The sequence below is a fragment of the Chelonia mydas genome, chromosome 7, assembly GCF_015237465.2.
Source record: "Chelonia mydas isolate rCheMyd1 chromosome 7, rCheMyd1.pri.v2, whole genome shotgun sequence".
Taxonomy (NCBI): Eukaryota; Metazoa; Chordata; order Testudines; family Cheloniidae; genus Chelonia; species Chelonia mydas.
Window position 1 is genome coordinate 111,859,367 of NC_057853.1, and position 26,559 is coordinate 111,885,925.

At 41.9% G+C, this 26,559-nt stretch overlaps 2 protein-coding genes across 5 annotated transcripts in view; both read right to left on the bottom strand.

The window, feature by feature from the left end:
• Nucleotides 1-15,751, bottom strand: part of PLEKHS1 (pleckstrin homology domain containing S1) — a 29,698-nt gene extending 13,947 nt beyond the window's left edge. Inside the window, exons 1-8 of one of the 3 annotated variants that reach the window (XM_037904389.2) lie at nt 12,995-15,751; nt 9,807-9,852; nt 7,977-8,065; nt 7,763-7,869; nt 5,979-6,113; nt 4,487-4,562; nt 3,865-3,981; nt 2,946-3,056 (exon numbers count right to left, since the gene is read on the bottom strand). In XM_037904389.2, coding sequence (XP_037760317.1) covers nt 2,946-3,056; nt 3,865-3,981; nt 4,487-4,562; nt 5,979-6,113; nt 7,763-7,869; nt 7,977-8,065; nt 9,807-9,837 — 666 coding nt within the window. In that variant the 5' untranslated portion in view covers nt 9,838-9,852; nt 12,995-15,751. The remainder of the gene's footprint in view (nt 1-2,945; nt 3,057-3,864; nt 3,982-4,486; nt 4,563-5,978; nt 6,114-7,762; nt 7,870-7,976; nt 8,066-9,806; nt 9,853-12,994) is intronic. The other 2 variants (XM_043551322.1, XM_043551321.1) reach the window with 2 other exon arrangements.
• Nucleotides 15,752-15,877: 126 nt separating this feature from the next.
• The window catches only part of CASP7 (caspase 7), a 31,122-nt gene continuing 20,440 nt past the window's right edge, over nt 15,878-26,559 (bottom strand). For both annotated transcript variants that reach the window (XM_037904390.2, XM_037904391.2), the window contains 5 exons: nt 24,123-24,271; nt 22,773-22,901; nt 22,188-22,363; nt 19,610-19,748; nt 15,878-18,270 (listed from right to left, as the gene is read on the bottom strand). In XM_037904390.2, the coding sequence (XP_037760318.1) occupies nt 18,047-18,270; nt 19,610-19,748; nt 22,188-22,363; nt 22,773-22,901; nt 24,123-24,271 (817 nt within the window). In that variant the 3' untranslated portion in view covers nt 15,878-18,046. The remainder of the gene's footprint in view (nt 18,271-19,609; nt 19,749-22,187; nt 22,364-22,772; nt 22,902-24,122; nt 24,272-26,559) is intronic.

Below are 26,559 nucleotides of genomic sequence, written 5' to 3' on the forward strand. Positions count from 1 at the left end.
ATTCTTATCAAGTCTTCCCCAGGAAAGGGGGTGTAGGGCTTGGGGGGATATTTTGGGGGAAGACGTCTCCAAGTGGGCTCTTTCCCTGGTCTTTGTGTAAGACGCTTGGTGGTAGCAGCACAGGGTTCAAGGACAAGGCAAAGTTTGTACCTGGGGGAAGTTTTTAACCTAAGCTGGTAAGAATAAGCTTATGGGGTCTTTCATGCAGGTCCCCACATCTGTACCCTAGAGTTCAGAGTGGGGAAGGAAGCTTGACACTAGAGCTGGCTGGAATTTTTCAAGTAACCATTTTTTTTGGTCAGACGCTAACTTGTTAAAACTGAAACAGTTCATGCAAGATGGGTCATTTCTGACCAATTTCTCAGTTCAAAATATTTAAAAAACAAAAAACAAAACAAAACAAAACAGTTTTGAAACTGTCCGTTGTATTTTTGACATTTTTGAAGTGAAAAATTCCAGTTTTTTGGTTCAAAACAACGTTTTGTTTCAAATTTTAAGCTAATTATAGTTTAACTTTTTTTTTTTTTTAATAAAAAACCATCACAAAATGGAACATTTAAAAAAAGTAAAAATGAAACATTTTGATTGAGCTAAACAGAACCTTCTGGGGATCGTTGAATTGTGAACATTTGAGGTGGTCTTTTGTTCGTTTGTTTGGGGGTTTTATTTATTTATTTAATTTTGCCCTGATTTGGAATGGGAATCTCTTTTCAAATCTCAAAGTTTTCTGGGATGGGAAAACTATTTCCTTCCTAGCTCTACTCCTTACCTTCCAGGATTGAGCCCTAAATTACACCAACACATGTGTATCTAAATTCTCTCTTGCCAAACAAATGGAATAATCTTATTTGCTATTATCACAGATTCAGGACAAAAATGTAATGCAGAGGATATACTGCAGCAGTGCTGGATTTCAAAAGGCATTTGATATAGGCCCTGATTCAGCCACGTGCTTAAGCATACACCTAACTTTAAGCACTTGAGTAGCGTCATTAACTTCAGTGAGAGTATTTATATGCTTAAAGCTAGGCATGACTTGAGTACCTTGTTGAATCCAGATCATAGTGGCACATCATAAAACTAGGAAGAAATTGGATAAGTACCACGCAGATTAAAAATAGCGCAAAGTGGGATGTGAAACTGGCTGAATAGTGATCAGTGGTGTTCCCCCTCCTGGAGTGCCTGTCAGGAGTTCTGCCAAGAATATAAGCCCTTTTGAGTCCTTTTCATTATGTGTGTTGGCAGTGCCTCGCACAGTAAGACCCCCATTCTGAGTGGGGCCTTTAGTTGCTACTGCAATACAAGTAATAAAATCTTAATAAATAGCTTAATCCAAGGAGTTAGTAGCGGGGAGTGGGAGTCAGGACCTGGGTTCCTTTTAACATATTCATTATTTAGAGTATGTAAATTCAACTTGGAATTAGCTGTCATGGGAACCAGAGGGACAACAAAGAGATGGGTCCCTGGCCTCAAAGCGTGGAGTGAGTTGGATAGATTAGGGACTGGATCCTGCAAACCCTTACTCAGATGAATGAGTCCTTACACAAGTAGACCCAGTCATGTCTATTTGTGAGAGTCAGAATTAATTACCTGAGGAAGAGTTTACAGATCAGGGCCTACAATAGTGAGTCACTAGTAATTCACTACAATCTAATACCAGTAAATGTAGAGTCATACTTCTAGAAAAGGAAATAAACACAAAGGTACAAGCCAGGAGACAGCTATCCGAGTAGCAATACGTGCAGGAATGATCTGGAGCTGATAATATTGTACTAAGAAATTTACTACTTCTTATCATCAAATAAACCATGATGAATGCTATTCCTTGTTAGCTGTTGGGCAAGGCTATTCATTGTACTTTTTGCATAGTCTCGAACAGAAAACAGAGCTCCCCCAATCCAAACTGAAGGTCGTGTGAAGTCCCTGTGTGCCCCACGTCTCCTGTCCACAGTCCTCCTAGTCCGTCAGCCCAGAACTGGCACCCGCAGCAGAAAGGGACTTCTATGCTGCCTGTTACACAACAAGGGCCCAGCATTTTGCTCCAAGGCAATACAAACCTGAGAAGGATTAGCAGGTAAAAGAGAAGTGGGTGAGCCAGAGATCTGGTCTGCACCCAAAATAGCACCGGTTTAACGAGCGGTGTAATTTTCATCTGATTTAGTTAAACTGGTGCAACTGTCTATGTGTGAACACTCCTATTTTAAGCCTGGCTGAAATCAGTTAAAGGTGTAAGCTAAACCAGGTTTATGCTGATTCAAGAGTATTCATGCAGGGCTGGGCACCCAGTTTAACTAAAGAGGTTTTTAATCAATTGGAGTTAAACCAGTGCAATTTTTGTGTGTAGGCAACCCCTGAGAGATGCTTGAAAGACAATTCAGGAAGAACATGGGCACAGTCTACAACTACGTTAGCAAGGGCCGAGCCTCGGCTTGTGTAAAGTGTTGTAGCTCCATTAAAATCAATGGAGCTGTGACAACTTGCCCCCACTGTGAGGGAATTCTCAGTCATGCTCTCAGAAGGGGAAGGAGCAACTGTTAGAGCTACACAAGAAACAATCACAGCCAGTTAGAAGAGGTTAACAGTCGGAGCCAGCTAGACTTGCTAGGGGGGTGGTTGAGTCACCGTTCATACAGATATTCAGGGTAGATGAGGCATGACAATAAAGCTTGGTATACGCTGCAGCTTAAATCACCTCACTGAGTGACGTAAGTGACACTGACATAAGCACCTGGGTGGGCGGCATTATGTTGGCGAGAGAGCATCTCCCCCCAACATAGCTTGTGGGGCTGGAGTAGTTAAGCCAGTGGGAGAGCTCTCTCCTGTTGGCTCAGAGCAGCTACATGAGAGCTGCGCCCCTGTCAACTCTCTAGCGCCCCAGGTTCACGAGCATCCCTGCAACCTTCACGTATCCAAGAGGCGTTACAGGCCCCGCTAGCCATGCTCACCAGACCAGGAAGAAGAGGCGTCGGTGAGCTGTGGCGAGGCTGCTGTTCAGGGAGACCGCGAGAACCAGGATCTGAGTGGGGCCTTTTCTTGTCGTCTGCGGGATCTTCCACCTGCACACCAAAGGGCAAACACTGACAACCTGTGCAGAGGTGTTGCAGCTGTGTTATGGGTGCGGTCGGTTGGTAACGGAGCGCGGTCTTTGTTACGCTCCCTCTGGACCTTTGTTACGCTGTTTGTGTGGGACTTTGTGATTACACTAAGCGCGGCTTTCCTGGCAGCTATTCATTTGCTTTCCCTAGGCAAGTCTACAGGCACACCTGGAACACGGCAGTACTTTTTTCCTTTCTATTTAAATATTGAGGGGGAAGCGGGATTGACAAAGGACAGTTCGGTGCCCCACTCCCATAGGAAGTCAATGGAAGTCGGACACCTACCTCCCATTTGTGCCTTTGATTCTCTCTTCAGACCTTAAATCCTAACCACCAATCAGGAACTTCACAGGTGGCAGCCGGGGAAGCATCCTCCACTTGGCTTTGGTAAGATGTGCCAACCCTGATGTGTGGGGACCTCCTTTAGGGATGGGAAGGTCGTTCAGTCTCCAGGCCCATCATCCTTGGTCCATTTGCTGAAATGACCAGTGAGGTTTCCAGCTGAGGCCATCACCATCCTAAACCCCCAAACTTTCTTAAATGCCGATAGGCCAGACAGTATGAGCCTTTTACCGGAATTCCCTCACATTTGAGCCTTAACTTCTACTTTCCAATCCCAAGAGAAAGCAAAATGTTCCTGTCCGGCCACTTGCCCAAGTGCATGCTGCCCTGAGCTCAGGAGAACTTCCTTTTCACTGAGAGGTTCAATTATACACACCAAGGGTCACATGTAGCACTAGCAGCAGACTCATTAGCAACAGCCCCTTACTTCAGTTTTGTTGCAGTCACTCGGAATCTCCTCGTGGGTGCTCACAACTGTTTCATCAAAGGCTGGTGGTGAAGAGAGGGGCCGACCTTTGCTTCTCTGAGCTGCAGGATTCTGGTTCTAGGAATTCAGTGACAGCAGTATGAGGACAGATGGGTCCATGGACAAAAATCTGCTCTTAGAAGCCCATGTGGTTCCCAGTGATACAGAGTTTTAGCTCCAAGGCTCAAGAAATGAGAATTAGGGATACACTGTCATTCTGAGAGATGAAGGGTGAAATTCACCCCTGCACAAGGCCCATGTACTCTTTAAGTCCTGTGCACTTTACTTCTACAAGTACATGTTTCCTAATGAACAAGAGATTCTTTTGCGTTTAAGTGGGTCTTAAGTGGTGAGCAGGCATTGTGCGGGTCCTCTGCACGGGGGTGGATTTCACCCTAAAGGAATCTCTTGTTCATTAGGAAACTGGTGTTATAGGGAAAGTGCACTTAATATACTTAGGGTCTAAACCAGCAAATTTCAATGTATAGATTTCCTCTTTTCACAAGTTACTAATGAAACCGCTCTTTTTAAAGAGGCTGATTTGTGCATGTAACAGCTGACTCTTTTGGTACTATAACGTCACCTGAGCAGAGGAGCCATCTTCTTTTGCCTCCATGCGGGCTGAAGACAGGGAAGTGAACCAGCCCTCAACTTGTTCCCTGTGGGTTGGAATGATGAAACGAAAAGTTCGGTATTATCATGCACAAGAAAAAATAAATGGTGCATCTCTGTCTTCCTAATAACCTAAACCTACATCCACTGATGTCAATGATGGTAGATTACTGCCTTAGGGGAGCTCAATCTGCTGTAGTGTGGTAGCCTTAGGGAATGGTAGGAGTGTGGCCAGCAGACCCAAAAACTATGCAGACCCACTGGCCAAAACATCCCCTGAAAGATTGGTTCTGTGAGGAGGCTCCTGTTTCTGTAGGCTGCCCATTCAAAACCAAGTTTGGGCTGTGCATAGCATATGACTACAGCCCATTACACAAAGCATTGGCTAATAAAGGCCAGTGAGAGTACACAGTGGAAAGATGGTCTCTAAAAGCTCACTTCTGGCATGTGTGGAGAATTCCTGTGCGGTGCGTCTCAGGCTCCACACCATGGTCACATTGTAAGACAACTAAGAAGGAGACGCTGCATTTTGTTCACAAGTAGGACTAATTTGATGGGTTCTGGAACTTTTCCCACTAGATGACTTAAGGGAACAATGCACCGCGTGAATGCATGCTTGAATGATAACTAGGTATTTGGTGTTTTTTCTCTTTGGGCTTAGGCATGTTCTTCCTGCTTCACTTATGAGTACAGGGTACCATCCTGCAGTACTTACTTTGATGAAAAACACTCTCATTGACACAGCAGCAGGAGGGGAAGAAAAGGGAGAAAATCTGGGGCAAAGCAGCTGGGAGCGCCTCTACAAAGCATGCTCCCTCCTGACCAAATTTCTATTGGCTGCTGAAGCAGTATTAATTCCTGTTCTTTAAAAACAACAGAACATAAGAACTGCCATACTGTGTCAGATCAAAGGTCCGTCTAGCCCAGTATCCTGTCTTCCAACAGTGGCCAATGCCAGGTGCCCCCAGAGGGAATGAACAGAACAGGTAATCATCAAGTGATCCATCCCCTGTCGCCTATTCCCAGCTTCTGGCAAACAGCGTCTAGGGACACTATCCCTGCCCATCCTGGCTAATAGCCATTCATGGACCTATCCTCCATGAACTTATCTAGTTCTTTTTTGAACCCTGTTATAGTCTTGGCCTTCACAACATCCTCTGGCAAAGAGTTCCACGGGTTCTTTCTCTGTTTTCCACCTGTGGAGTGGGAGTAGGTTCTAGGTACAGTGGGGACATGTGTGGGAACCAGGCAGCTAGGGGTCAACTCCTGAATCATTCCCCTACAGTCTATTCTCCCTCTGGACTGTAGAGAATTATCCTGCCCTATTTCCCCCAGGGCAGGTATGTCCCCTACAGTTGATTCTCTGTGAGCAGGGCTAAGAATTTCTTTCCCCATGGATCCCAAGAGCCACTTGTTCTGGTGGCTATGCCCTCTGCCATCCCCCCCACCCTTGCCACAAGTACCTGTCCTTCCCAATGAGGTAGTAATCCCTGCTATTTGTGCTGATGGATATCACTTCGTCAGGGTGGCATTTGAACATCTTCCTTACTGCTGTCATCTTCTCATAATTACTTATGCCAATCTCTATATTTGAAATCCTGTTGGACATACATATGAAACATTTACTTATATAAGGCTTATCCCATACATTGATGCACACTGTGAAATGATCATCCATAAAAGCCATGAGGATCAAAGCCTTGCTGGATCATTTCTGTGCTCTTGCTTCAATAACTCTTCCTCTGAGATTAATGAATCACGTTTACTATGGTGGTTCCTCAGGGCCAGCCAAGAACGGGCCCCCACTGTGCTAGGCACTGTTGTAATGATTACAACATGTTTTAAAACACAACCAACGTTAACAATAGAGCTGGCTGAGAAATGTAAGGTCTTTCCACAGAAAGGGTTACGCAAAAGTCAATAAATACATAAAATAAAAATGTCCTGGGTTTTCAATGGAAATGCTCCCACAATGTTTGTTTTTCAAAAATGCGGAAAAATTCAGTTTTTGGAACCTGAAACTGCTACTTCTTTCTTCCTTCCTTCCTCCCCCCCCCCCGTTTTTTTAAATCAGAAAATTTTAAAAGAAACAAAAAATATTCATCAACTAGAGGTGAAAAAAGCTACTTTTATATTCGTAAAAGAAAAAAAAAACACCCCCCACAGCTTTCTGGGTAGAATTAGACTGTTGTTACAGCATTCAAAATAACCCTTTTGATTCAGCCGGCTGGAAAGTTTTCAGACATAAAGAATTGCTTAAAGAGAACTGCACTGTTTGCTTTCTTATAACGGAAGAAGCACAACAGAAATATGAGGCCTGTGGGGGTGGGGGAAGGGCCCATCCACAGGTCTTTGAAGCCAATGTAAAGACTCTTGTGCACTTCAGTGGGCTTTGGATCAGGCCCAAGGTGCAAAAACCATTGGAGAAGCTTTATTGTTTCTGGGCCCGATCCTGCATTTCTTATATATCCCAAACACCCCGGGCTAGAGTGTGATTGGTTCATGGACATGCAGCCAAAGGCCGGGGAGAGTGCCCAACGAACCTCCCAACCTTTGCCGTAGCCTGCCCAAAGAAGTGTGCCCGGTGCTGTGCAGTGACTAATCCCTTTGTGCACTGCCATGGTCATGCCAGTGTGGGTGGGAAGAGGCAGGGCAGCCTGTGCTATCGCCCATATAATCCCTCCCTGAGCTCCCCACAAGGGGCCACTGCCTAATTGACAAAATTAGGCCCTGCTAGGACTATGTAGGTATCTGGAGTGCACAAGGAGTGTGGGATCAGGCCTAGAGTGTGTATCCAGCTGAAATGCACCAGCCTTGGACCAGTTTCTGAAAGCCCTCCCGAAGCTGAATAGATCCTTCCGTGTAAAGTCCCAGTGTGGAGAAAGGTGCTCTCCAGCATCTGTGTGGCAGAATCCCTTTGTATGTAGGAGTACTTGATGTTGTCCTTGGAGAAGATAAGAGACCTATGACTGTAGGTAATAGAAGCCTCTGTTTTAGCAGTCTGTGCAGCTGATATAATACCTGGATCCTTTACACACTTGTAGCTTGGTTTTTGTATATATAAATCCCATTAAGTCTATCAAATAATACAACACTTTCAAGCTCATCCAAAGCCTGCTGAAGTCAGTGGGAGTCTTTCCACTGACTTGCATGGCCTAAATCAGCAGCAAAAGGTTAAATCTGTGATCTCATTTCAGACTGCTGATGTGTGGTTTAAAAGAAAAAGTGATGAACTTCAGATACCTACTGGTCAATTGCAATGAAACCCTTTATCTGTTGGCCTTTAAGGTACTTCAGGGTGTAGCATCTCTTGCTAGACTTGCACAAGGTGAAACATCGCTTTTTCCAAGAACTCTGCAGAAAGGAAAGTCAGTTTGCCTCTCGATAAAACTCAGAACAGCAGAAATAACAGAGGCGTGTTAAGGGATTGCTGGAGGATGACTAATTTGGGTTTACTGTACCTGTGTAGTGAAAAGCTGAGGAGGTGGGGATTTGATAAAGTCACCGTGCTTGCAGACTTCATCATCCTGAAAAAAGTTGACTTGATTTCCTACCAAACAAAGAGAAACGAATGGCACCGTCACTCCATTTGTTGTTAATTAATCTCCTACATGGGCCTGCTTGCAAAGTGCGCCTGAGCACTTGGCTTCCGTGCTTAAGAGGCCATGAAGCCTGTTCAGTGAGAAGACAAGCACAAATAACAGCTATAAAGTGCAAGGTCCAATCACATTCCCATTTATGTTGATTTTATTGCTGCCGACTGCCCCAAAATTGTAAACATAGGGTAGTGATAACTGACAATGTATTGCATTGAGGAGGTGCAAGGGTCTGTGTTAGGTCTGGTCCAATTTAACTTCTTCATCAGGGTTTTGCAAGAGGGAGTAAATAGCACACTAATGAAATTTGCAGATGGCATTCAATTTGGAAGAGTTACAAACACCAGAGAGGACAGAAAATACTTTAGTGCAAGGCAGGATCTAACAAGAGGAGCGACATGGACAGAAAGTAAAATGGGGAAAATGCAAGCTAATGCCTCTGGGGCTAAACAAATCCAAATGCATAGACTCATGACGCAGCACACCATGGCAAGCTAGCTCAGTTTGTGATCACTGGGTGGAATTGATTAATCAAAATCTAACTCCTTCCTATTTAATGTGCTTTGCAGTTCCTCCAAATGGGCTGTAGATAAGCAAGTTCTAGTCTTAACTCTTTATATCCTGGAAGCCAGCCTTCAAGATGTAGATTTATTTTTAAGGTGCCCAAAGACTACGTGGAGGCAGCTGGAGAGCCTATAAAGGACATGCCTTCACCCACAGCAAACACCATCTTGGACCTAGCTAAATGGATAGATAGATAGATATACACACTGAAGTCAATGGGAGTTTTGCCATGGCCTTAAGAAAAGACATGAATGTCTTGGAACTACCAAATGTGTCCCCTACTTGTTTGGTTTAGTTCCTTTACACCAGTGGTCCCCAAACTGGGGGGGCATGGAGGAACGTTCGGGGGGGGGGGCTGGTGGGGTCGAGGCCAGCTCCCAGGAGGGCGGGGAGGGAGTGCCTGCCTCAGCTCTGCTCTGGCCCCACTCCCAGCCCCGGCCCCGGCTCCCAGCCCTGCTCCCACACATGGCTGCTGGCCCTGACCACGGCCCAGAAGTGGCTCCGTGGCCCGGCAGCAACTCCACTCCCACACCCGGTCCCAGCCCTAGACCCGGCCCTGCCCCAACCTGGGGCCACAACTGCAGCCCCGGCTTCTGGCCCAGCCATGGCTTCAGCCCCATTCTTGGCCCTTGGCTCCAACCACAGCTGCAGCTCTGGCCCCAGCCCTGACCATGGCCCCAGCTCCTGACTGCAGTTCTCGGAGGCAGGGAGGGAGTGAGGTGGGCGCAGACAGAGGTAAGGGGGTGCAACATAAAAAGTTTGGGGACCACTGCTTTACACTCTATCCATCTCAAACTCAGTTCAAACCAAGTCTGACAGGAAAAGGTGCTGTTTTTTTAGGGGAGAAGGCTGCGTTGGAGCATGTGGTTACTGGAAGAAGCCACAGGGGGTAGAATTATGGCATTAACATTGGTATATGCCAATTTAACCTCTCACTTTTTTGTATGCTGCATTCCTTTCCCGTGAGTTCTATGTTGTCTGTTGAAATGTCTTTAGGAAAGAGACTTGCCTCATTCCTTCTCTGTGAGATGCCCAGCACCTCATTGGTGGGGATGTTACATAAGAACTGTAATAATTTGAAAGCTGGAACAACTTTTCATTTGACAAATCTCAGTAGATTCTAATTCATACCTGTGGAGTTTTTTGTAGATTTGAAAGCCATTCCGATTGCTTCGACCTAGAAAATGAAAACAAGCAGAGATTTTGGGCTAGATTCTTTCTCCCTGACGTGAGCTGAGCAGTGCCTTTGTTGGCAAGGAACTCCACTGGCAGAATCTAGCACTTAGTAAAGAAAACACATCACAAACTTTCCCAAAAATGATCACAAATATCTTTTTATATAGGCCAAGGGGATTTGCTTGACACCAAGGAAACCTGCCCAAAGAATTTTACTTTCTGTCCCTTTCACAAATAAACAGCAACTGTAACCATGAAACAATGTTTATTATGATTATTTGTTTCTGGCAGGGCCCAGTGTGATTGGCACTGAAAAACAGAATGATTTTCAATGGAAGTTAGAAAGATCTGGGCCCATGACACACAACAAAGGGGGTAGATATGTATTTTATAGACTGGGTATTTGAGGGAGAACATCTGTTCTCAGTTATCTCGGTATAGATTCAGATTCATTTTCACTGGAATTACTCCACATTTTCATTGATGTAATTGAGATTGCACTGTGACCAAGAGAAGTTAAGTGATCTGCCCAATGTTATATAACCAGTGAGTAACAGAAATGGAAAAAGAACCTGTCTAATAATAGGGTAGAATTTTGCAGAGGTGCTTTGATGTATATTTCTAACAACATTTCAAAAAATAAGTTTTTAGTAGGACCAGACCTACATCAGAATCCTAATGTGGAGCTGAACCCAGAAGGAGTTTGGTGGTAGGAAGTAATTTTAGATTAATACTCCATTTGCTGTATTTTTGTTGTTGCTTTAGGTATCGTACCTTTCAACTCTTTTACCCATCCAAGAACTCCATTTCTGCATCATCACAATCACAGCTTTGTCTTCTAGCTATACTTTGCCTTCCTATTTCTTTGCAGTTTGGGCTGACAGCAACAAACTTGTGCCAGCTGGTTACTTTATTGTGTGTATGTCACCACGCTCCATGTGCTGGATGCCTTTGCATTATGTTACAATTAATCATAGAATATCAGGGTTGGAAGGGAACTCAGGAGGTCATCTAGTCCAACCCCCTGCTCAAAGCCTGACCAATCCCCAACTACATCACCCCAGCCAGGGCTTTGTCAGGCCTGACCTTAAAAACCTCTAAGGAAGGAGATTCCATCACCTCCTTAGGTAACCCATTCCAATGCTTCACCACCCTCTTAGTGAAAAAGTTTTTTCTAATGTCCAACCTAAACCTCCCCCACTGCAACTTGAGACCATTATTCCTTGTTCTGTCATCTGCTACCACTGAGAACAGTCTTTAGATCCATCCTCTTTGGAACCCCCTTTCAGGTAGTTGAAAGCAGCTATCAAATCCCCCCTCATTCTTCTCTTCTTCAGACTAAATAATCCCAGTTCCCGCAGCCTCTCCTCATAAATCATGTGTTCCAGTCCCCTAATCATTTTTGTTGCCCTCCGCTGGACTCTTTCCAATTTTTCCACATCCTTCTTGTAGTGTACTTCAGATGAAGTCTCACCAATGCCGAATAGAGGGGAATGATCACGTCCCTTGATCTGCTGGCAATGTTCCTACTTATACAGCCCAAAATGCCGTTAGTCTTCTTGGCAAGAAGGGCACACTGTAGACTCATATCCAGCTTCTCGTCCACTGTAATCCTTAGGTCCTTTTCTGCAGAACTGCTGCCTAGCCACTGGGTCCCTAGTCTGTAGCAGTGCATGGGAGTGCAATTACTTCCACATTTATTGAAAAACAAATCTGGTCTCTTTCATTTGTTTGCCTTTTGTAGATGACACTCTCAGTTAGATACCGTTCTGTTCTTTCACTTGGGAAGCAGTTCTCAATAGCTCTAAAAAATGCCACTGTTACTTGTAACAGGTCTGCTTCTTATAACAACTTTGATTTGACCTGGCTATCAGTTACAGCAGCAATAACTAACTAGTCCCACACAAGTAGTTGCAATGCCTCCCGTTGCCAGGAAAATCTGAAAGTGTTGCAATTTCCTCCTCTAGTGCTTAGCCAGGTTCCCTTCCAGACTGAGGGATTCAGGTGGCTTCTTTTACTCCAATTTCATCAGACTCTATGTGTGACAGTGAAGTGGGTGGTAAGAGACAGTTCTTTATTTTCTGGCCTCCGTCCCCTGACATTTAACTTTTTGGAAAAAGAAAAGGAGTACTTGTGGCACCTTAGAGACTAACCAATTTATTTGAGCATAAGCTTTCGTGAGCTTCATCGGAAGTGAGCTATAGCTCACGAAAGCTTATGCTCAAATAAATTGGTTAGTCTCTAAGGTGCCACAAGTACTCCTTTTCTTTTTGCGAATACAGACTAACACGGCTGTTACTCTGAAACTTAACTTTTTGGGTGACCCCAACCATATTCCCGGATAGAGATCGAAGCAGTTGACTCAGGTGGCTGCTGTTTCAGGTGGGAAGACAACCCACTGCAAACCTAGTGCCATTAGAGACCTCGAGAGAGAATTTGTACTCTTTTTTTTCTTTTTGGAAACCCTTGTGTTTTTGCCTTGTGAGAGGGGGTTTTGTAGTTAAATGCTATGGTGGAATATCTGTTATCTAATGTACTGAATACGATTTTCATCCATTGCCCTTTAAAACTACAAATAAAAATGTTGGAGCATTGAAAAAAAGAATGCATAGCCACTTGCATTCTACCTCTTAATTTTCATATTACTCTGACGCCCTTTTTGTTTCAGTGGATGGCCCAGGAAAGCTCTTTAAAGCCTGATTAACAAAGTCTTCAGAATGCTGTAACAGTCACAAAAGCAACATTGCAGGAGTCTACAAAGGGAGCAGGAAAAAAGGCTCGTCTAAATTTGAGTAAAGGTCAGGCTATGTGGGTAGAAAGACAAAAGAAACTAAATTACAATCGGGCTCTTAGTCATCCACATTATCTCAACTGATATTTTGTAAACAACAGTTTAATCATTGAGATTAATCATTTTCTTTCATTGGGGTGGGGGCGGAACCCTTTTAAACAGAGAAGATCTCAGTCAGGATAGACAATGGCAATTTTATGATTGTACTTCTTCAGGCTTTTGTATTAAGAGATTTGATTTCTTTCAGCCTTTAAAAATGCAAATTAAGTCCTGCAAATGAATTAACATGGAGGTTAATCTTAAACTTCAAACATAACACTGTGAACGACAAACAAGCTGTATTGGTACTTACAGGCAACAGGTGGCTACTGTGTAGATGATCTTAGAAACATGCACCTTTATATGATCACAGATCCACTGTATCGGTCTCCCAACCTCACTCTTCTGTGTTGCTGCCCTGCCCTGTTACTACCTACTTATACCAGCTGGCAAAACACAAACAATGTGAAATATGACACACAAGGAAATTCCCAAGCTTCCACCATATGGCACATTTTACCAGAGCAGCTTAGTTGAATGACAAATTGTTCAAAAAGGGGAAATCCAGGGAGATTAATATACACTGATTAATTTAAAAAAAATGCATGCTTGATTTAGCCATAAATGTCTCCTAGACAGAAGAAAAACAATGACAACCTTGTTTTCTTGTTTCAGTTTTGCTGTTGGTCTATATTTTTCCTCAGCACAAGCCTGACATTTTGCTTATTCTATCATTCTTTGTAGATAATGTTATTTTACAATCCAACAAACATTTAGGAGTCTGATATAAAAATTTAGAACTGAATGTACAGCCCTTGAAAGATGGTGCAGCCTTCCCCACACGACCCTGTCAATGCACTTTCAGCCTGGCATGGAGACACCACCTCAGAGGTGTCTTATGCCCATTCATTGGCTTTTCCGCTGAGGTATTCAACAGGGGTGCTAGTTATAATGAGTTTTGTCACTCTGATACCTGCCCTCTTAGAACCAGGTTGTTCAACAACCCATGTCATATAGGTCACCAAAAGGACGTGTTAAATGGAATATCTCTACCAAAATGCTCTCTGGCTCATTACGACTCAGCCATCCAGTCAAAGATACTGGGTCAGATTCTTTTCTCCTGACTGGCTACTTTTCACTGTTCAGACAGAGTGAAGGAGCTAGAATGTGAACACAGATGGTCAGCTGAGAATTCCCCTGGTGGGAGACTATTTGTGTTTGTAGAAATCACTCAAAAAGAATATTTGCAGAAATAATTTCAAGTAATACTAAATCTAGACACAGAAATTGGTCCCTATACTTGGAACAGTGTTTTTCCTACAAGTCAAGAAGCCTCTCTCTTTCTTCAAATTCCTCCATAAAACCCTTTTCTTTTGGATAACTTTCCAAAGTTGACCTCCTCTCTGGCATTATCTGCACGCACTGTAGGTTTGATCTTTGATCTGTATATTGTATTTGCTGGAATTGGAGTGAAAGATGATTGGGGCTGAGCCTTTGTCTTTCTTTCTCTCTCTTTCTTAAGCAGCACATCCACTTGCTATGCTCTCTAATGCTATGGAGGTGGGAGACACATAAGTACCTGAATAGAGCAGAAAGGATAATAACCTCCCACACAGAGAAGCATACATGCAGCCCCTGAAATATCACAATAAATATACATGAAGGGGTTTTCAGAGGAGTGTAACACAAAGATTTTAATTCAGGAAATTGTCCCATCTCCTGCCCAAATAACTTGTCTCTGGGTTTCCTCTCAAACCTGGATTTCCCCTAGAGGAAAATAGCAAGTTCTTACAGTCTTTCTTTAAAGGGGTTGGGGGAAATAAAGCAATTAAAGTGTTTATATTATGACTTGAAGCAAAGGCATTGACTTCAATGACCTTTGGATCAGGGCCTAAATGAGAAAGGAATTTGGTTGCATCATCCTTTTCCAGCTCACACTTGGTTTAGCCACAAAGCAGTCTCACTACTGAGTGCCAGGTTAACAGTTCTCCACAGAGAACAGAGGAGTGATTCAACCCCTCTCAGAACAGCACAGCTAGGTAGCTTTCCTCCTTAGCTGGACAGCTGCCATTTCCTCTACTCACCAGGACTTCCCAGACTGTCCTCACTGGTGTCTAATTTCAGATCACTTTGTTGGCAAAGTATGGCTAGCAGCTTTAGTTGCTCTCATATGGAACCAGCTGATGCAGAATCCTCACCCAACCTAACTCCAAACTGGCCTTCCTCACCAGCCCCACATGGGTTGATCTGGAGACCAACTCCACAGCATGTTGGGGATGGACAAAGGGTAGTAAAAAGGGTCTTGCACATCCCTCCTCATCACAAGTTAATTTTACCCCTAGTAACTAATATTGCTTGAAATAAGTTTGCCACAGTTGTTCTCTCTTATTTAAATATAATTTTCTACCACTCTTAACCAAGAGCACAACTGGAGCAGGAGAGAGAAGAACTGCTGCTTAAAAGGATGGTAAGTACAATTACTACAATTCGCAGCATCATTTTAAAAGCTTTAAACCCTCAAAGCTAGGCCATGTCTCTTGGCGTCTTTTTGTAGTTCCCAAGGGCATATGCAGAAGAAATCCTTGTTCAGCAGAGGTTGCTTGTAGAGGTTTCACAGTATTTTGTGGCTCTGCCCCCAAAGTTTATCCAATTCAGGAGCTTTTGAGACAGCAGAACATTCTATAGGGGAACTTTACTCTATAGGCAGGCGAAATCTCAGTAAACCAGCTACTAACAGGCCATGATGAGCGTGAAAAACTCTGGAAAAATAAATACTGAAAATGTTGAGAGGACGACGTGTTTCTCTTAATCAAACAGAGGCAAGTCCCTAGTGTCAGGAAGTAGGAAAAGGGATTTAAAAAGAAATGCTTGCTAACTAGTTCCATACAATGATTAATTCAACTTTTAGCTGGATCAATCACCAGGTCATGAAACTGGTTTGTCTGCTGAGTAAAAGACAGATCTTCTGTTGGTGTAAATGAGCATAACTCCATAAAAGTAACTTGACCTATGCTGTTTTATTCCAACTGAGGATCTGGCCCACCAAATCAAAACCATGGAGAGCAGCCAATTCTTCCAAAATACTTCCATGGCATGGCTGGAAAGCTCATGTAGGCAAGGGCACAAAAGACCCATCATCACTTCTGAAGAGAGGTTGCATTCTGCATTACCACCTGAAATGATGCTCAAGTAGACGTTCGCAGGAAATTTAAATTTATTGATCAAGTTTTCCATAAAATATTTATGAAATTCACAGACATGTAGATTTAATTTAAGAAAAAGTGCCTCATTCTGTCACAGCAGTAAGAAAATATATTGAAACTTACAAATTTGGCACTAATATGCATATTTTTAGAAGTTTTCAAGGAACCCTACTGTATATTTTGATTAGGAAAAGAAAGAATACTTCACCCATTACCAGTTAAGTGAACAATTGGTTAGCCTCACATTTTTGGGATAGCTACTGAATTAATATGAGAGATCATATTAAAGAGGAAATCAAGCATTTGCTAGCTCAGATCCAAAGGAAAAAAAGAAAGACAGCACAGCAGTTAAATGCAGTTCTGCTACCTGATTAATGTTTACCTTGCTATGAAGTACTTTCAGTGTATGCATAATGGAACAAACAGACAAACTCAACTTCATTAATCACACTTATTACTGAAAAATGTCATTGTTTCTATTCAACAATAAAATTATGTGTTTTAAAATAAAACCTACTAATGGATTCTTTGTTGATTTTTAAAACTATTTCTGAACAAGGCACTTTCTAATCTGAATAACCTACACGCAAAAATCAGTAATTTCACTGTTTCAGGTTGCTTTTACATTTTATATGTAGTTTGCAAAAATCTACTTGTGTGATAAGAAAATTGGATGAAAATCTTTGCCACATTAACATTACATTTCTATTTAACTAACTCTCTAAAGATGTTCTCTTTATTTACCTGTCTTGTTTTTGACTTATAATTAAGTAAATTTTAGAGCACTGTAAACCAAGGATATCTGTCACTATTCTTTCTTAGAGAAAGAGGTTTATGTCTGAGATCAGAAACCCCACCCCAACTATGGGTTAGATTTTTAAGGACACAAACTGTAATAAGAAGTGATGCATAATGGTGCTGCTCTAGGAAGATTTCAGGGAAGAGCTGTTGTTCCTGGGGAGAAGTAATTTAATGGAAGATTCCCAGAATTTATTTTGCTAGTATTTAATGTAAAAGTCAGACATACTGCTTTCCGGAATTGTTTAACTTCTCTGGACGGACAAAACATTTTTTTTGGTATAACTGTTGAGTTACAATGCATCTTCGCTATCCAGTTATTTAGCATTGAACAGAATGCAAGAAAGGTAACGCCAAGTCAAGAGAAATAACTATTACTCAGCAAGAATCTGAATGTTGATACACTGCAGTTTTTCCATCTTGGAAAAAGATATAGCTCAAGTAGTTCCTACGTTTTACAAGAACAGTTTTTGTTTTTTTTTTTGAAAAGGAGGTAGAATTGGAAGATTTGCAAAAAGACTTGTATATACAATCACCAGATTTCTAATGAAAGCAAGCTAGAAAGGGACACTGCCAACTTATTTAGATCCAACTCAGACTAATTTTGATCTGCTAGAGGGAACTGTTCTCTGGATTTTAAATATCAATGTTTGTAAATCCACTATTTAATCAATGAGAAATTAAGCAGCAAAAATAAATCATCATCCACAAAATTTGCATTAGCCACACCCCAATGCAATCTGTACTCTCCCTGTGCTGCCTTCTAACTGTTAACTAACATTGGTTCCTAGAACTACTGTATGTATAATTATATAGCTCTTCTTAAACATGAAGTAGTAAGTAGAAAGGCTTCCACATTTTTAGTGATGCAGTACTAGAAACAATGTGAAGTCAAAAATATCAGCAATCAAATGGAAGGGACAAAATTAGACAGAAAAAAAAAGATTTGTTTTCCAAAACTTCTGAGACGAGGGGGAGGGGGGAATCAAACTATAGAAAATGAAACATAAAATTGAAAAAAGTATTCAACAGCACCCAGTTGAGTGTACAGAGCAAGTAATATGAAGTACAGCTTCCAGTCTTTCTCTGCTGCTAAGTATGGAGGATGAGATCCTCAGCTGGTATAAATCGGTATAGCTCTATATACGAAAATGGAGTTATGGACTTTATGTCAGCTGAGGGTCTGGTCCAGAGTTGCTTTTCCTCCTATAAAGCCTTGATTAGGGCTCAGCAATCGGATACATCACCTTTTCCAAATATAAGAAGCCAGTACAAATCATGAGATATGCATCGAGTATACAATAAAATCTCCTGGGGGGGGGGGGGGGGGAGTGTGCCCTAACATCAACTCTTTGAATATGCTTTCAGAAGTAAAGTTCTTTAGTGAGCATGGAGACCACACAGGGTATCTGCTTCTTTTCGCTGAAGCGTGGGTCATCCGACTTTGATTCATAGTTTGTGGCCACCATGTAGTTGACCCTGGTGAGGATCTGCATTATCTCAAGTTCTTTCCCATGATCATTTAGCATGGAGCACAAAGACTGCACAAACCATGAGCCTCTCTCTGGGTTCCTCCAGGAAAAATAACCTACAAGGAGAGAGAGAGAGATAAGAAAGCACATGGATTATCTTTCCTCCCTTATTGGCACAGAGAGGGGAATGGGACTCTGTGTTCAGAAAAGAATTAGATAAGTTCATGGAGGATAGGTCCATCAATGGCTATTAGCCAAGAATATTCGGGATGCAACCTAATGATCTGGCTGTCCCTAAACCTCTGAATGCCAGAAGCTGTGACTGGACAGAGGATGAATTACTTGATAAACTGCCCTGTTCTGTTCATTTCCTCTGAAGCATCTGGCACCAGCCGCTGCTGGAAGACAGGATACTGGGCTAGATGAACCACTGATCTGACCCATTATGGCCATTTTTATGTTCTTATGTTATGACCCACTTTTGAAGCAATTTAGAAAAGAAGCTAATAATTCTTAGCCCTTATTCAGCACATTCTACATCATCAAGATAGTATCTATAATTAATTAAGCCTCACAATACCCATATGAGGTATCACTATTACAATTTCACTAATAGGGAAACTGATTTAAGGGGTGAAATTCTGTGCTGTGCATCTGAGGATATGCTGTGTACTGCAGCCTTACCAGCACATGCCCACTATGCCAGGACTTGGAAAGGGTCCTCAGAACACAGACTTTCAGCTGTCTTCCAGACTACCGGTGCCAGAGAATTTCCCCCTGACTGCCTCTGGAGCTTTCAGAGCCCCCTTTATGACATTCCAGCCCTTTGATGCAGTGTAAATGGGGCAGTTTATGACCTGAGGAGTTTACGATTTGCTCAATGTTGCACACTGTGTCATCAACAAAGCTTGGTCTAGAATTCAGGAGTTATTGACTTTGATGCCCATGTTCTGTCCACTATACTTCAGCATGTATTTTAAGGCAACTTATTTCTGTTCCTTTAAAGAAGTTTTCATGGCCAGAACTTCATTTTAAGCTTTGTAGTCTTTATTTTGTGTACTTTATATTTAACTCCTACTGCCACCAAACATCATAATTTCTATTCCCAGAGCACTACAGATATACAGAATATTTTTTCTTTAACAACACTTTTTATTAAAAAAGAAGAGTAGAACAACAGAGGTAAGTGAAGTACTGAAAGGCAAAGAAAGCTGGTCTGGCACTTCTATTTATTATCCTTTCCACAATAAAATGGATAAACTGTCACTCCATAAAATTACAAGAAAATATACTTAAAACAGGCAAATGATTCTGTCCCAAAATATTCAATTTCTTTTACATTTACTTATCCATACTTAGGGGCTGAATTTCTAAAGTTCAGGTGCAAAAATGCATGCCTAATTGCCAATGCAGCCAATTGCATACGGATGTCAGCCTGTCTTTCCCATTACTTACCTGGCACTGTGGAATATGCAAGCAGAAAATCTGCTTCTACTGGAATCTTGTATCTGTGATTGGCATCTGTTACCCCCGTGTTGTTTGCAGGTCCAGAATCTGTCTGTATCCCGTCATCAAATGCAGATCCTCTACATGCCTGAAAACATGGTAAAGACAAGAAGAGGGTGTCTAAAATGGGAAAATTGGTCATGTTTTAAAAACTGTTGGTTACTGTCATTTAACTGAAAATTTAAAACAGGACTTTGCACCGAGTATAGACAGGGAAAGTCTTGTTGGAAAGTGTGTTAGTTGATCATCCTGAACCGTAGGGGGAGTCTAGGGTTGACCACAACTAGTGATACATTTTTAAACATGATATATCCTTATCTACACAAAGTACAAAATCCTGTTTAGAACTGGGTTAGTTAAAATATGTTCGCTAACATTTTAAACCATGACCAATTTGGCTAGTCTACTAGTTTATTAGTTTGAGTGGATGATCAATTATGTCCATAAATTACTGTCAAGGCTGAATCCCCACTCTGGCACCTCAAGTGCAGGAAGTCGGGGCCCGCAAGGATTTTAAAAATGAATACTTGCCATTCCAGGCTTGTATTACACTCCCAAGGTTACAGCTTCTCTCATCTTGGCTTGGTAAATGCTGACACCACCCAAATGCAAAAAAACCCATTTGAACCCAGGAAGGAGCACTTGGGAATTCCTCAAGCCCTTTCACCCCGCCTACCCCTGGGGAAGAGCTGAGAAAGAAAACAAAGGAAATTAGGTGTAGCTACTAGCTAATCAAACAACATGCACAAACCTCTTAGGACACCAAAAATCCAATCCTGTTCTTAAAAAAGGTAAATTTTATTAAAAACAAAAACAAAAAAAATACATCTGGAACTTAGGCTTTTTGTTAGATTTTAAAAGAAAAAATTACAAAAATTAAGCTCCCAAAATAGCTTTCTTGGGGGTTCAGCTTAAAGGTTACAAGCAAACAAAAGCATCTGGGGTTACCACAGAGGAGATCCACAAGCCAAAATAAAGAATAAACCTGATCGCATCTAGCTTAGGGTGACCAGATGTCCCGATTTTATAGGGACAGTCATAATTTTTGGGTCTTTTTCTTATATAAGCTCCTATTACCCCCTACCCCCTGTCCTGATTTTCCACACTTGCTGTCTGGTCACCCTAGTCTAGCTAAACATTCCTAATTTACTTACATATTTGCGGGGTTTCAAATAAGTAATTCTAGGTATGATCTGATGAATTTTCATACCTGGTTCATGCCTTATGCAGCATTCCTGCTTATTGCATTGCTGCTCCGTCTCCTTCTCTGGAGAACAGCAGCAAAGGGAAAGTTTTTTTCCCCAATTTTAAAAAGTTCTACCTTCCCAATGGCTCTTTTGGTCAGGTGCCCACTTCCTTTTATTTTACCTGTGGGCTTGTTAACCCTTTACAGGTAAAGCAAGTAGAGAACAGCTACTAAGAGGAATTTTATAGCTAACTTGCTGGCTGGGTGTCCATAAACGGGAGCTACCCCCCCCCCTTTATTTATCACAGTTACAAGAAATGTAAATGTTACTGTGCAGTGTAACAATGAAGTACAGAATTATATGTTCTCCTTAGTACCAAAGTCATTCACTGTCATGCCACTGTAGTACTTTACATGTTTAACATTTATACAATTACAAAATCCAAATCCCTTCTTTTTTTAATATTAATATTGTCCTCCATTCCCCTCCTTCTTTCCCTTTAGCTATGCTGTGTGGTGAGTTGACACGTTGGAATGAACTCCAGACAAGTATTTTTCACCTCTTGATGAAAGCACACCTCTGATTGAAAGCTGTTACCATTTGATTGCTGTTTGGTGGGACTATGTGCAAGGAATTGGTTGTTTGTACTGGGAAACTGTACACACCACAAGTGTCACTCTGACACTCTTGCTGGCAACCTGCAGAGGGCCAAGAGTCTGAAATGCTATACTTCTTACTCTCCACAACAGGTGGAGTGGCATAGGGAAGATGGTGGAGTGGCATAGGGGAACTTTCACTCCTGCTGCCACCCCAAAATCTACATACTAAACAGATAAATAGGGGGCTTCAGTCCCCTAGGCTGTCAACTGGGCACCTTTCACCAGCACAGCAGGTCACTGACAAGTTTCAGTAAAACATTATTAATTGTATGTATAATGTAATAATACACTATAATAATTGCATGCACAGATTTCTCCTGATAGAATGCAATAGTCTATAGGGACAACCTGTGGTCACAGAAATTTGGACAGTAATGCTATCTGTATTTGGGTACCATCTACAATGTGCTCAGCTCTTCCTACACACCCAGGAAGATAATCCTTCCGCCTGAAGAGCTTGTTTACCATCTAGGAAGAGAAGCAACATACAAGAGGTGGGAGGAGAGACTTGCAATGAAAATATGTACATTTTTACACATTTGTATTATATACATGTGATATATTGTCAAATGCACAACATCTATAGCCAGCTACCCTCCAATCTACGATTTGCTGGTCAAACATCTTTGTAAACTGGTAACACTTTTCCTCCCAGAAGTATCTACTTTGTAAGGTTGTTACCTGGATGAAAAATAATTTGGGTTTGCCTATCAGAGATTTACACTTGTCTCCTCTGAAGAATGTGGTCAGATCCTTGATTTCCAAAATTCCATCAGTGCCATAAATGAAGCCGTCTTCCCCATGGCTTAAAAAGATACAGGCAAAGCAAGCAGCATCACTGTGGTTCTCTTCCGCAGCTGCAAATCAAATAACATTTTCTCAGCACAAAGGAAATCACATTAAACTTAATATAAGTGAAAGAACTATAAACAGCATCTCTTTGCAGCACTAGATGTACAGTGGGACCCTCTATGCAACTCCAACCAGGGAAGTGATTTTTCAGTGCCACAGATTGCATGTGTGGGGAGACATAAACCACTTGTGGATAACTGGGAGAGTATCCGGGGAGCAGGAACTGAGCTCTGTACCAGACCCAAGATCTGGGCAGGCAGAGCAACTGGCATAGGCCACTTTCTCAGTTGAGTAAAACCAGGGAATAAAATAGCTCTGAATTAAGGGGAAAAACATGAAAGCTTCAGTCTGTTCTGATACCATGTCTTTTATTATATGGAAAAGTACATCAACACGAGGAACTTGAACTGTTACCTTGCTTGAGTAATTTCTTCATATCATCACGGCATCGATCATTGTAGGTAACAACGTCAAATCCTAACCTTCTAAAACATTTAGAAAGCTCTCCAGCATCTTTATCGGTGCCATTGCGTGTAAACATACCTGGCAGAAAATGAAGAACACCACAGCTGGCTACACACAAAGCAAAGCAAATAACTTGGATGGTCACAGGTGACTTTCTAGGTTATAATTTACTGCCTAGCTTAGAAAAGAATATGGTGATGTGATTTTGAAACAAACATTCACAAATAACCCCATTACCTTCGGATCCACCTGCAAGATTTTTAGCTTTTATTTAAAATAATGCAAGGTTCAATGTTAAAATGGGCCTGGGCCTGCAAAGTGCTTCGTATCCTCAGCATCTTGCAGAGTAGGGCCTGTGGCCTTATCTCTCTCTGGTGTGGTTAGGCAGTACAACTCATGTGTACAGCATTCAAAGATAAGAACAATGGGAGGGTGTGGAGAGTTTTTTAAAAAAAATAAAAACAAACTTGTTATATTTAGACACAAACAAAACCACAAAATGCTCTGAAGTCAGAAAAACTACAGTTAAGGTTTCAACCTTAATTTAGTCCGATGTCCTCAACCTCCCTCCCTTACAGACCAGAAATCCCCAACAACTCCCATACAAAGGAAATGGATATAAGTTCTTTGAGGCAAGCACTTCCATTTACTATGTTTATACAGTGCTTAGGAAAAAGGGGTTCTGATCTGGAGGAGGCTGCAAGGCACTACCACAATACAAATGTTATATAATATCACCTTCCCTCTTGTGTGCATTAATAAGGTAATTTGGTTTTGTTCTGTGAAGATATGACACCCACTCTGCGGCATAAACCAGGTAAGGGGGAGGGGAAATCTCCAGATTGTATTGGGAAGACTTACATACTGTTCAATTTGGATTTTCGGCCTATGACAGCATTGGCCCATATGATCGCTTGGGACATTTATAATTCAGGATGGAGGTCATGGAAAAAGTTCAAATTTTACCAATATAGCATGGAAGCTGGGTGCACAGGATAACATGGTAAAGCAAGCTGGTAAGTTCTTTGAGACATGAACCACATGGTATAGCAAAAGGGGGCCTCTGGGCACTGCTGTAGTGGATAAATGTGAAGTAGGCAGAGAAATGGTTAAAGCAATTTCCCACGCAAGAAAAATATTTATCAAAGTTCCATGTCTTTAAAAAAAAAAAAAAAAAAGAAAAAAGTGTGTATGTCGGGGAAGAGGGCTTGTTCATCAACTGATGTTAAAGCCATTGTAAAGAATGTTAATGCAGAGGGTGGGAAACAAATTGAAGCATGAGACAAGCACAAGAAATACCTGTTTGGTCCTCAAAATTTTTGTTGTTTATAATAATACATTTGCCAACTTTCTTGTAGTCCATATTATACTTGAATGTTGGGTTAACAATTCGGCACTGGTTATCGACAGGGGCCTCTGGCTGCTGTTCCTGTCCATTCTTCTTTTTCCTGTGAGAACAAAACCAGAAGGGATGTTGAATGACAGAAATCACATGCTCTGTAGCCCCTTATTTTATTCCAGAATCGCTGCCACCCTACCTTTTTTCTTCTTCTTTTACCTACGGAGTCCTCTATATTCTAGCTAGACCTGTAAAGATCATCCCATACAAAAACTCTGACCCTGCATGTCACAATCATCATCCTTTAGTTTGGGAGTCCAGTTGGAACTACAATCCTGCAGCCTATGGTCCCAGTCACAACCTACCAGCCTACTTCACTGCATACAGTTCAAGGAAGAAATGATTGGGATTTCTTTGGAGCTACCCACTGCTGCTCCCCAAAATCAGCCAGAGGGTTTAAGGAACAGTTCAAGGAAGAAATGATTGGGATTTCTTTGGAGCTATCCACTGCTGCTCCCCAAAATCAGCCAGAGGGTTTTGAGCTGACCTTATGACCTGGCAGGAGCCAGTGGACTGACCCAACAAGCCCCTTTGCTCTACAAGCCCTGGGAGTAACAACGCAGGATGAAAATGTTCCCACTCCTAAAAGTAACATACAACCTAGTGACACATATAAACTTTGTCTGACAATGAAGTATCAAATGCCTATTATAGAAAGTGAATGTGACTTCAATTTTTGGTTTAAACACCTGTATCTTTAATCTGAGCTAGTGCACTACACCTGGGAACAGCACTCTTCTTATGATTTTCTTATAATACAACAAAATTTTAGAAAGATAAAAATACACTTCTTTCATGTAATTACATACTGTACTTCCTCCTGAATAATGAAAGACTTCAGTTGCATTAGAGTCAAGAGGACCTTTTCTATAGAGAGATGACAGGAAGATTACTCACAGTTTTTACTGTAAGTGAAGTTTTAAAACAAACAAAACCACGGCAATAATGTTGTTCCTCTAGCTAATTTTAGGTGGGGGAAGTGTATCGGAAGTTAGCTGCTATTTCAGGCCCTGATTTTACTATAGGTAGAGCCAATGGGGCCTGATCAGTCTGTTGGCAGGGCCCTGGCAGTAGGCATCTGGTGCTGGCAAGGTCTCCTACACAGGGACTACAGCAATGCAAACTACCTATAGCCTCTGCTCTGCTTATAAAACAAAAGTCAGATGATAACAGTCGACAAAGGGCCTGATTTAACCCCCTCTGAGGCCAATGGGAGTCTTTCCAGTGACTTCAGTGAACTTTGGATCATATTCAACATCTGAAGTGATGGTCAGGGAGGGGGCAGAGGACCTGAATCAGCAGATCTCTTGGGTTTATCTAGTCCAGTATCCTGTCTCCAACAGTGTCTGTTGCTGGATGCCCCAGGAGAAAGCATATCTCCGGTCCTCAACACAAGTAACAATATAACACTATATTATAGGGGGAAATTTCTTTTTAATACAAGAATTAAAGGTTCATCATACAAGGATGATGGGCCTATATCCTTGCAATTTTAGCCTAATTAACCTAACTACTACTGCTATTCTTATTCCTATATCTAAGCCGTTGTAGAAAGTCACCAAGCTATTTGCCTCAACCATATCCTGCAGCAGTGAGAGCTCAAGTTGATTAATTGCTGTCTATAAAAAATGGATTCCCCCCCCCCCAATTTAAAAATGGTTGCCTTTTAGCTTTGCGTGCCATCTTGCTCTAGTATTAGGGTCAGGGTAAGCAAGAAACCAGGCTGCTCTTCTTAATGCTATTTGTCATTTTTATATGCAATCTCTTTTCCATTTTTAAATGGTCGTCCTTTAACTTCAAGTGTCCTCTTGTTCTGCTGATAAGGGCCAGCACCTAGGAGGCCTTCGCTGCACCATTCATTATGGTACTGTACTTCCATCATATTTCCTCTTACTCTTCTCCTTAGATTACTAAAGCTCCTGAATAGTCTCTAGTTATGGAGACTCTCAAAAGCATTTAAATATTTTGAAGTTAAACTTTCTGGTAGTCAGCCATTTGCCTGCTTGATACTCTGCTTCCAAAGCCCACAAACAATCTGAAGGAATGAATCAGAACAGTCAAGGCAATTATTCAACTTTGCCCTAAGTGGAGGTACCAGAAAGAGTTATCCACATTTAGCTCCACAATATAGGACTATTAAATTTGACTTTCAAGGAGGGCTTCAATTTTTATTTTATTCTAAAATTATCTTTCCCGTCTGTAATCTGATCCTGCAGTAATATACAAGATCTGGCAAAGATGCTAGGAAAGGCAAATTCAAAATAAGAGCAGAGCATTAAAAATTTTATATCCAGGTAAATGCACAGTATACAGCTTCCTCAACCCATGGTGGTTTCA